Source organism: Anabrus simplex, chromosome 1 (assembly GCF_040414725.1).
Source record: "Anabrus simplex isolate iqAnaSimp1 chromosome 1, ASM4041472v1, whole genome shotgun sequence".
In the NCBI taxonomy this organism is placed as follows: Eukaryota; Metazoa; Arthropoda; class Insecta; order Orthoptera; family Tettigoniidae; genus Anabrus; species Anabrus simplex.
The window spans coordinates 730,955,877-730,968,323 of NC_090265.1; the positions used below are offsets into that span (position 1 = coordinate 730,955,877).

At 38.0% G+C, this 12,447-nt stretch overlaps 1 protein-coding gene across 4 annotated transcripts in view; it reads left to right on the forward strand.

Annotated features, from left to right (window-relative positions):
• LOC136872768 (ATP-dependent DNA/RNA helicase DHX36) overlaps positions 1–12,447 on the forward strand; it is a 216,424-nt gene that overhangs the window by 50,978 nt on the left and 152,999 nt on the right. For all 4 annotated transcript variants that reach the window (XM_067146629.2, XM_067146606.2, XM_067146635.2 and 1 more), the window contains exons 5-7: positions 1,382–1,571; positions 1,649–1,823; positions 6,346–6,494. In XM_067146629.2, the coding sequence (XP_067002730.2) occupies positions 1,382–1,571; positions 1,649–1,823; positions 6,346–6,494 (514 nt within the window). The remainder of the gene's footprint in view (positions 1–1,381; positions 1,572–1,648; positions 1,824–6,345; positions 6,495–12,447) is intronic.

The window sequence follows — 12,447 nt, forward strand, 5'->3', positions numbered from 1 at the left end:
GGCTACGATCAGGAGTGGGAAGATCCAGGGATAACTTGAATAAATGGGGGTTCAGCAGAAGTTATACAAGACGTGAATGTGGACAAGAACAAACGACGAGCCACATGCTTCAGTGCCAGAGGATGATCTCCTACAAGCCACTCTTATTATTATTATTATTATTATTATTATTATTATTATTATTATTATTATTATTATTATTATTATTATCATCCTCCCCATGTTCCTAGTCCTTCTCCATAATCTGTCTCATGTTAAAGACAGGTTCCAGATCTAAATCTAAGATGTTACAGTTTTACTTCCAAGCTTTCTTTCTACCCTTTTCCTTTCCGTTTTGTCAGTCTGAGGTAATAATGATTCCTCTGTAGTTACTGCAAACCTTCTTATCCCCTTTCGTGAATATTGGTATTATGATGCCTTTTTGCCAGTCTTCAGGGACAGCTTCTCTTTCCACATACATCTGAGTAACCACAGCAATCCTGCAGCATTCCACAACAGCCATATGTCAATAGATTGGCATCATAATTTACCCACTGCTTGTTTAGAAGAGATTTACCAGTTTTATTTTTGTCATACTTATCTATGTGAGGTTGATTGATCCAGAATTTTATAGGAAATTAAGAAATTTTCACAACACACGATCAGAAGCAGCAAGTTGGTCCACATAGCAGACAGGATGTGGCAAAGGCTCAGGATGACAATGTTTTCTTCTCGAACAATGGCATGGTCATCTTTCACTCTTTCCAGGGCCGGGTTTTTTCACCCTATGATGGCCACGTCTATGACATGTCCAGTCTTCCCCAGTACAAGGATATCTAAAAATCTGAGGTAATACCCAGATTGAACCAAAAATTTTTTTCACATACAGAAATAAATAATTTGTTAAGGCATGGCGATTGTAGTTGGCAACATGCATGCTGGAAGGTTCTAAACATTTATATAAAAATGGATAAATAAAACCATTTAAAAATTAGATGCCATAATAATTGTAATCAAAACAGGCAGCTCTAGGCACTTTGAAAGTTATGTAAAATGATCCTTTAGTCCTGAAACGACTTTCTCTTACAAAAAGTTCACGAATCTAAGCAGTGGAATAAAGTTGACAAAAAGGGTAAAATCCACCTTGTGGGGATGGTGACTCATTTGGGTATTTTAGTAAATAATTATTTTCATAAGTCATATTTACTTTAATGTGGTGTAATCTTCAGATTTTATCTCCACGTAGAATTAATCCCTGTATAAAATATAGTGTGAAATAATTATACTCCAGTATTCCATTGCAAAATAGGCATTTGTTAAGTTACCTCATGTAGGTACTGTCAGGTATGCACTTCTCATAGTTTGCCTTTTAGTTTAATATTATATTTTTGTGGTTTTGCAGGTTGTGGCAAGACTACCCAGTTGGCTCAGTTCATTTTGGATGACTGCATCATGCGTGGACAAGGCTCATTGTGTCGTGTGGTGTGTACTCAACCACGTAGGATCAGCGCCATATCGGTGGCGGAAAGAGTCTCGGATGAGCGCGCGGAGCCCCTCGGGACAAGCACCGGCTACCAGATCCGTGTGGAGAAGTTAGTTTGTTTTGCACATGACTTCTGAGACAACCGTCATTCATCTTGGTTATTAACATTGAGTCTTAATGTTTCAGAGTAATGCCTCGCAAGAAGGGCTCCATACTCTTCTGTACAACCGGGGTTTTACTGCAGTGGATGAGATTAGATCCAGCCCTTGTTGAGGTGTCACATCTCATTCTTGACGAGATACATGAACGTGACACAGTGTCTGATTTTCTGATTACTGTTCTCAAGGATGTCATTCCCAAGGTATGAACACTTATAACTCTGTTTTTTTAATAATAAAAATAATTATTATTATAAATTTATTTATTCAGGACAAATATTTCAGGTTCCCTGTGGGAATCAACATCTCTATCACTATTTTGTAAGACTACTCAGTATGTCATATAAAACTACTAGCTGATTTCCATCCTTCAAATCTCTGTGGATTTTCATGTGGAATTATTTGTAGTAACATAACGAGGGGTCTACACAATTGTTTGCTGGCCAGTGAAATCTACACCATATCTGTGCACTACACTGTGTAAAATATCAGTTATAGAAAACTATTTCTGTTGAAACTAAGGCACTGAATACTCAACAGGCATTAACCCATTCAAGTCACAATAAATGGCCACATTGTGTTGACTGTGGAATGAAATTAAATTTGCTTGCCAGTAGTTTGAGCGCACCTGTCACAAAAACATGCATAAAATACTGTCTAATGAAGATGATTGCATTCATGTCATTGAAAGTTACCCATACTTCATTCGTTGAATGACTGCTGGTTCGGGTACATTTGTTTCCTTTGAAATGATTTCAAAGAGATCCAGGTACCCTAAAATGTTTGCAAGTTCGTACGATGGATCATACTTGAACTTTTTCGAAAGTCGGTATTTCTGAAACACCACTGTATCTACAGAATGGTTACATATCAGGATTATTTTTATTCTCCCATTTCCAATCACTGCAGTACTTCTGTATCATGTGCATGCATGCATGGAAGGACCTGATATGGCAATTTGACTCTCACTTTCTTCAGTGCACATGAGTAACTTGAGTAACTTTCTCCGTCACTATTGTTGTACATTAAAGTTCCAGTGCAGCATGTTTGTTAACTGATTTTCAATTAAAGTACAAATAGGTCACAATCCTTCAAATGCAGAAATTAACTGAACGTTAAATATAATAATCTTCATACCGAAATCCATATAAGCTTATTTTCACTGACACGATGTTAACAGGAGAACCTAAAGATATCCACTTGAATGACAACTTGTTTTCTAGAATTTTCGGTGAATTGCATTTACCACAACTTTTACAGTCTAGAATAACTATAATAATAATAATGTTATTTGTTTTACGTCCCACTAACTACTTTTTAAGGTCTTCGGAGACGCCTAGAATAACTATCAGCTGTCGAAGTATCATTACCAACTTTGAACAAAACTGTACTTACAGAGGCCAGAGCTTGAAGGCACTAAGTCTTGGAGTGAAACTCTGTACGACTGCAACTCAGTCCACGTGTCAGCCTCCTTATTAAACGACAATAAGTCGCCGTGTCCGGATTGCGGTGTTAGTGAGTCGTTGGACAGAGCAAGCCTGTCTGGACTGCCTCGGCAAGGCATTCTGCTCTTCCCCGCACCTGCAGGGTGACTCTTATATATATGGGTGGCCACAATCACCTTAACAGCTCAGACGTCATCAGCAACCCGCAGCCTGTGATGTTCAAACCAGCACTGCCACGGCTATCACTACCATCGAACTTGGATTCATTCTCAGAAAAGTCATTACTGACAGAATCTGTATCTAAAACACTGTCTACAAGCGCTTTCAAACTCTCGTCGTCATTACTACACGCATGATGGATAGTGATTAGCGATGAAAATAAACTGTTGTTCAACAATTCCAGTGTCACACAGAAATACAGACTGCACTGCTTACCAGCAGTACATGCTTGTGGTTCCTAACAGTGTGTGTGCAGAAGGCACCTACTATAACCTAGATTTTGTATCGGCTGATTCGTGCACCGAAACACAGCTCGTCAGATGATGCGAATGGGTTAAAGGAGACTCAGAGTGATGACCCTCAGCTCTCAGACACACCTGGTACCTCCAGAACAGATTTGCAGACATTCGGCGAATCTCACCCTGCGAGACACTCGCCAAATGTTCTTGTGTGGTTCTTCTCTCGTGCGAGGGCTGTTGACATCAGGAAATTTGTGAATGAATAGAAACCAGCGCTTCTTGACAAATTAATGCTTCTCATAGCAGTCCACAATGAAAACATGTAAACATGACTTTTTATCAACACTGGAGTGAAGAAGATTCATACAGAAACTAAGTTGGCCAGACAAATACATTAACGGTACAGTGATTGCAACGATACTCAACTCTTGCCGAAGTCAGAAAGAAAGGTGACTTCATTTATCAGTCTCTCATAATAACATTGTATCACTGGCCTGAGGAACTGTAATGAGGTCACCATTCAACTAGCATCATGCCTACCATGCACAGCTATGAAATAAAGGCCATATATTTATTAAATGAAGCTTATATCAGTGAACATTAATATACATGCATGTTTCAAGTAGAATGTTCTTTTTTTTTCGTTCATTTCATTTAAATTGTGAGAGGGTTCATAAACTGATCTAAATCGATATGTATGCCCTCTCTTCGACAGAGCATACATTCTACTTGAAACATTAATTCCATATATTTGTCAGAACTTCTGTAGTAAAAACAAACCCCACCTCCATCTCTCCAACTCACCACCACTCCCTCCTCTCCACACCCTCTCCCCACGAGCCCTGCATCCCCTTCCCCCTCCGCTCCTCCTATCCTCGCAAACACAGCTGAGCCAATAATAGACTCGATCGTACGAACAGGATCTTTAACTTTGAGAAGGCCAGATTAGTTTGAGAGGACAACCACCTTTTAAGTACCGTAAGTTTAAAGATTTCTTCACACCCATTTTACACTTTTTACTTATCAACCCAAGTTTCTATGGTCGCGTACAGTTTACCATTCACCTGTTACTTCTCTTAACACAGCTTCTCAATTTTGTGGCTGCCTTCCCGACCATTTAAAATAAGGCAAACACACCTAGCCAACATTGGAAACAATCTTTGAGAACGGGACCGCTAAATTGACAACAAATTGAGAATGCTGCTGTTCTAAAATTTTAAATTCTTCTGCATTTTTCCATCACTTATCACATACATTTCACCTGGCACGCTGTCTCCTCTCAAAATTGGTTTCTCAAGTTTTTTCGCTCCCCTCCTAGCCATTCGCGGTGATGGTGTTTCTACAAAGACAGACTGTCAGCCTGAATTTTCAACACACAGATTTTGTCTTGTTTTCGAATTGTTATCATACCAAAAATTTTTAGACTAAGAGGTTCGCAACCTCACTACTAGCACTTATTGTTTCATTTCCGCCTGTATCATTTATTTTATTTTCTTCTTAGGTTTAGCACACTTTTTGATTCAATTATGTTTTATATTAACCTTTTTTCACTGAATTTGTCTCAGCGAGTTATTTATTGCTCCATCTAGTGATGTAAATATTGTATATTTTTATTGTTTTTATTTCTGTCATGTCTCTCTTGTTTTTCTTTTGTTCCTTCATTATGTTTTTAGCACATTTTTAGCTTGTATTATGTAGATTACTTTAACACCCTCCCCCCCCCCCCCATTTCACCGAAGATGGCTCAAACGAGTCAAAACATTTTTGAATTTGATTGCTTCATCTAATGATGGAATTATGGTTTGTATTGAATTAGGAGGATACATTTAATTTTTCCTGTGTAAAGTGAAAACCGCCAATACGGAATGATTCTAATATCTTGCCTATGATCCTAGCAATTTTGATCTTAGATATTAGGAACAGCGGCTGAAGATGCCTAAACCGAGCTCGATAGCTGCAGTTGCTTAAATGCGGTCAGTATCCAGTATTCAGGATAGTAGGTTCGAACCCCACTATCGGCAGCCCGGAAGATGGTTTTCCATGGTTTCCCATTTTCACACCAGGCAAATGCTGGGGCTGTACCTTAATTAAGGCCACGACCACTTCCTTCCTACTCCTAGCCCTTTCCTGTACCATCGTCGCCATAAAACCTAGCTGTGTCGGTGCGAAGTAAAGCAACTATCAAAAAAAAAAAAAAAAAAAAAGAAGAAGATGCCTAGAAAAATATGTGAAACATGCCCTGTTTAACACGTAGTAATTATATAACATTATTTATGTAAATTAATAAAAAAACGTATAATGTATTGAAAAGGTGGACCATCAAGAAACATCCTTTCAGAAAGGTATATGATGCTCAATATGGACCTAACGATGAGATTTATTACTTGAAATAAAAGTTATTGCTGTTGCTTTAGGTAATTAACATAGTCTAATGTTTTTTAATTTTTACATTAAGTATAGTTACTTATTAAATGATCAAGTTAAAGGGATAATCAAAATACTTCAAATATTTTAAAATAATGTTACGCAATTTAAATAGTGAAGTATATTACACAATTTATTGCCATAGCTAATTTCCTGTTGCCCTCATGCACTGAAAATGAGAAATAAATAATAAACGTTACTAAATAAAGTTAATATTGTTTATATGCACAAGTATGCAATATTACTAAGAATATGTAAAATGAAACCCAAGTGTAAACCTCAATTCGCTGACATTTTCAGTAGTCTACAAGTAAGAGAATTGAATATGTAATTACATAAGAATTCATGCTAGTCATGATGCATGTTGGTATTATAGCAAGTTGTTTTGTGGTTTGCAGAGGCCAGACCTGAAGTTAGTTCTGATGAGTGCCACCCTCAATGCTGAGCAGTTCTCGAAATATTACAACAACTGCCCCTGTATCAACATTCCTGGCTTCACGTATCCTGTCGAAGAGTTCTACTTGGAGGATGTTCTACAGATGACCAAGTATGTGCTTCACCATTTTTTTAAGAATAACTTTACATTATTAAAGATGATGATAATAATTCTCCTACTTACCATGTTTATTCGATTATAAGCTGACACTTAAGCTGACCCCCTGGAAATCAGAAAAGGAACTTATTTTTTACAATTTGCTGTACGTCGCACCAAAACAGATAGGTCTTGTGGCAACAATGGGATAGGAAAGAGCTAGGAATGGGAAAGAAGCAGCTCTGGGCTTAATTAAGGTGTGCCTGGTATGAAAATTGGAAACCATGGAAAACCATCTTCAGGGCTGCCGATAGTGGGGTTTAAACCCACTATTTCCTGGATGTAAGCTCACAGCTGTGTGCCCCTAACTGCATGGAAAACTTGCCCGGTAAAAAGGAAGATTTTTAGAAAATGGAAATTTATTAATGAAGCTTAAAAAGTATGAGGAATACATTTCGTGCCATTTAGTTTTTTTAGTCAATCATCGCCATTTGTTTGTCTCTGTCTTCTGTGCCATCAAGTGCATTCGAGATTGAACATTCTTTAAATACACGACCGACAGTTTCTTTCGAGATGTTCTTCTGTGCATCGTCGGTCCACATGTACCCTTGTGATAGACTAGCCTGCTTCACACGTCTCTCTTCCCTTGGGAGCCAGTCTCTGCTTGTTCTTGAACGGCTTCTTGGTGCACACATGAAGAAGTTAAAGAACTGAAGTCATCCCATTTGGAATGACAGCCAAGTCCGTTTTCCTCTCCGCTGTCTCTTTATTGCTTCTTTTGTATGGACTGTGTAAGAATTAAGACAAGGAGACTAGGAAAATGCAACAAAGCACCATGCCGACATCGCTATACCAACCGCACCCATTCCAACACCCTAGCTTCAGTAAACCAACCGCTTGCATTGGCACCCACGATGACACTATTTTTGGAAACATATTTAACAATATATTGCATTTAAACACAATAAAAATAATTTATGTTCATTGGGCAGTACATGCAAGCTTAATTGATGTGTTGCTTTTCCCCCCCTGTTGACAGGATGTTCACTTCCTTCTTCCCTTTCTCTTATTTTCATTGCATCTTATTGTGAAACGATAAAATTCTATCAATTCCTGTTTGTAATTTTCTGGCAGCTTCTGTGCAGTTGATGTGAAAATCCCTAACGCTTCATGAAGAGTTGAACTGAATGATGACTTGCTTTAACCCGCCAGTACTCGCGGGTGAGCACTGCGCTCACTTTAAGCTTGTAACTCTAACCTAGTGGAAATTGGGAAGCCAAGCTCTCATCTACCTTCCTTTCTGAGTATCCCCTTTAATGGATACAGGAAACCGGAAACTTGAGTGCTTCTCAGATGCTTTGATTTCAATCTTGGCGCAGATCGATGAGCACATTGGGCCTCATTATGTTGGTAAGGACAATGTCACGATGTGGAACATTCATCCCACTCCACACAACAGGCAAAGGAGCAAGAAGAATATTGTCATTCATCCGCCAGGTGTGAATACACGTGTTCAGCATGCAGCGACGGTTCTCGAGTCGTGGGACTTGTTCTTTCCTAACGATGTGATTGCTGAAATAGTGAACTACACAAACGTTCATTTGCGGAAGTTCAGACAAAATTACATTGGACACAAATGTGAACGAGATAAAGGTTTGTTGGTTTGTTATACTTAGCAGGAGTTTTGAAATCATCACATCAAAATATCCGAGACTTGTGGGCAACTGATATGACAGCACCAGAGTATTTTCGCCTGGTAATGAATTACAATATATTTTATTTGTATTTTAGTGCCCTGAGGTTTGATGATATTCGTACTAGGCAGCAAGGGAAAGCTCTGGATAAGTTGGCGCCAATCAGAGAAATATTTGAAGGTTTTGTTCAGCGATGTGAAGACAATTACAATGTCAGGAAATACGTCACACTGGATGAAAAGCTGGAAGCATTTCTTGGCAGGTGCAGCTTCAGGCAGTACATTCCAAAGAAACCATCCAAATACGGAATCAAAATTTTTGCCTTTGTTTGTTCCCGGATGTTTTATACTGCAAACATGGAGATATATGCGGGAAGACAGCCTGAAGGTGCCTTTGTAATAGACAATAGTCCTAGTAGTGTTGTCAAAAGAATGGTTCAGCCAATAGAAACCAGTAGCCGGAACGTGACTGTCGACAACTGGTTTTCTTCCATTGGGATTGTGAATGAGCTTGTACGGCAGAAGACCCTAACAATGGTCGTAACACTGAAGAAAAATAAGCGGGAGATACCGCCAGAACTAGTCAACACTAGATATAGGCCTGTAAATAGCAGAATTTTTGTTTTTGGGGAGCATTGCATGCTGATTTCGTATGTGTCTAGAAAGAATAGAAACGTAATACTCATATCGAGAATGCACAAATTTCCAGTAATTGATGAAACCACTGGGGACCTTATGAAACCAGAGGGACTTACCTTTTATAATTTGACAAAAGAAGGGGTCAAATGTTGTTATGAAATGAAGTCTTTGTACTCTGTATCTAGAGTGTGCTGCAGATGGCCTCTAAGAATATTTTTCACAATGTTGGATATTTCTGGTATCAACAGCCAGATTATTTTTCATTCGAACACATCTGAAGAGTCACCGCGAAGGAAGTACCTGAAGACACTCGCCCTGGACCTTACAAAATTCCATCTTGAAGAAAGATTTGCAAAATCTGGAATTCACTCAGATCTGTGTCTGAAAATTCTGAAAGTTCTGGGGAAAAAGCCTGATCCTCCACAGGTGACATCGCCGGGAAGGGAAAAGTATGCATACTGTCCAAGAAAGAACAACAGGAAAACAGCAGCCAGATGTGTGAAATGCAGTGCATCAATTTGCAGAGACCACATAGTAACTGTTTGTAAACCATGCCATTTTCCACATCCAGTTCAAAGTGACTCGGAAACGGAATAAAGCTGACAACAGTGTTGAGACTTTATATTGAAACATCTGTTCCACAAGAACATGAACTGTTGCTTAATTTACGAACAGGTTCAACAATGACAGCTCTATAGGCAGAAACATTGTTTTATTGGTTTCTGTTCGGTTTATCTTTTTTCCTCTTTGTACTTTGTTTGCTCAGACGGTGGTTATATGTCACGCTACTATCCAGATTTCAAGATATTAATGCATTCTAACCTGAATGAAGTGAGCAAACCCCAATTCTAGTAAGATTAACCTACATTTATATGAATCATGCATGCAAACCTATATTAAGTGAGTTAAACGCAAGCATGTATACTATTATTTCAAAACTGGAATTGTAATGAATAAATCTCCTTCTCTGAATGAATGTTAGCAAAATAAATCGTTAGGAAAACGAACGTACACGAGGTGAGTGCCACGCTCACCTGCGAGTAACGGCGTTATACATGCGGCCGCGAGTACTGTCGGGCTGAAATTGTTAGTTTCTTGCTCTAGAGCAATTTTATGAGCATCATTTGAATAATTTTGGTACTCACTGGTAGGCATTTCTGACGCTGCTCCAACACTACTTGCACAGCATGGTGGTAACTATATTTTGGCCCACCAGATGTTTTTCTCTTGCTAGAACATCAAATCAGAAAATCAAAATCAAAATCTCTTTATTTGCAAATGAGGTGTCTACCTCGGTGGCAAATGGTACACTAAAATACATTATTGTCAAGCACTAAATATTAAATTAACAAGAGAAGACGAAAATTTTCCTATAATACAATATTATACAATTTACGCTAACAATGTTTTCTATTAAACACACAGCTCATCCTTAATAAATTTATATTGTTTACAAAATTCTACTAATAATATCTCCTGTACTACTTACAAATATAGTCAACTGATATACAGTATGTGGAATTACTTCAAATGATACTATACAACTGGTAGAAGATTAATATTTACATTTCATTTATTTACTTATTTACTTTTTTTTTTTTTTTACCCGTTCTGGAACCTAAGTAGCATAACGACTTGCTGCGCCTTAACCAGAGCCCCTTTTGCCACCACTTTTCAGAGTTCCTGAAGGGCCTTCACAGCTACCGTAGTGGTCCCAGGGCCCTCGAAGTCCCCACCCCTACAGGCAGTCCCCTACTTTGGCTGTCCAAACTCCTTAGACCAGGGGATGGAATTATTTATTCACACATTTTTTTTATTTTTTTTTTTACAATAACCTGCACTGGTTGAATGCCCTCTAACACTTCATTTATTTTCTCTGTTGCTGTTTATTCTCTTCTTGAATATCTGTACAGAGTTTGGAAAAGGATCAAACACTACCCCTGGTAACCTGTTCCACTCCTTCACACCCTTCCCAATGAATTAAAATTTACCCAATCGCTTCTGCTAAAATTCCTTCTAATTTTATATTTGTGGTCAGTCCTGCCAATATAATTATTTTCCAACTGGAGCCTCTCATGGATATCTCCCCATGCTTCTTCTCTTGTATAGGCTCTATATAATCCTATAAGTCTAGTTTTCTCCCTTCTCTTACTTAAAGTTTCCCACCCAAGTTCCTTTAACATTTCTGATACACTACTCTTTCTCCTGAAATCCCCTGTTACAAATCTTGCTGCTTTCCTCTGCACACTATCACTTTCTTTTATTAGGTATTCTTGGTGAGGATCCCTAACACTGTTTGCATATTCCAATAATGGACGAACCATACTCAAGTAACTTTTTTCTTTTAATTCTTTGTTGCATCCTTTAAGTAGCCTCATTATGACATGTAACGATCTGTATGCTTTCCCAACAATGTCATCAACATGACCCTTCCAGTGCAAATTACTTTCAAATCTCACACCTAAGTATTTGCACTTGCCATCTTTTGGGATAACTACTTCATCCAAAGTATATTCAAATTCAGTTTTAAAGCTCCTGTTTGTAAAAGTTGTAACAGTTGATTTGCCTCCATTAACCTTCATATTATTTTCTTCAACCCATTGTTGGATACTTTCAAGGTCCCTTTGTAATTCTGAACAATCCTCAATGTTGTTTATTTCCCTATAAACAATTATGTAATCTGCATACAATCTTATTTTTGATGTTATATTTTTCCCTAAATCATTTGCGTATATTAAGAAAAGTAACGGACCGATTATACTACCCTGTGCAATTCCCTTCCAAACTTTCTCTTCCTGAGATACATTATTTCCTACTTTGACTTTCTGAACCCTTGAATTTAGAAATGTTTTTATCCAGCGTGTAACCCTTACGTCCAATCCTATTCCCTCCAATTTCTTTAATAATATTTCATGTTCCACTCTATCAAAGGCTTTGGAAAGATCTATGGCTATGCAATCTAACTGACCTCCTGAATCCAATTGATCTAATATGTCCTGCTGAAATCCCACCAGTTGTGCCTCACAAGAAAATTTCTTTCTAAATCCATACTGGCTCCTCATGAACCAATTTTTATCATCACATATCCCTCTAATGTACTTCGATATTAAACTCTCCAGTATTTTACAAACTATACTGGTCAGGCTGATTGGTCTGTAGTTCTCTGGTTTCCTTTTATCACCCTTTCTTTTATAAATTGGTATTATTATAGATTCCTTCCATTCCTTTAATATTACACTATTATTTATGACATAATCAAAGAGAAATTTTAAATAAGGCACTGTGTACCACCCCATTGTCTTTAATACCTCCCCAGTAATTTGATCACTTCCTGCTGCTTTTCCTTGCTGAAGCAGTTGGATTTCTCTGAAAATATCTTCATTTGTGAATGAGAATCTTCTTGTTTCCCTCTGTGTCTCTTTCTCTCTATCTTCTGTTTCGGTTTCCAACTCCTGACAATCATCTACTAAATCTCTGAATTCCCTACTAAATAGGTTTGCTTTCTCAGTATCTGTTAAATAGTGTTCACCCCCTTCTCCCAACATTGTAGGAATTTGGATTCCTTTTCCTTTTTGATTCCTGATACATGAATACAGCTTTTTCCATTTTCCTTTGTGGTCATTACCTTCTTGAAGT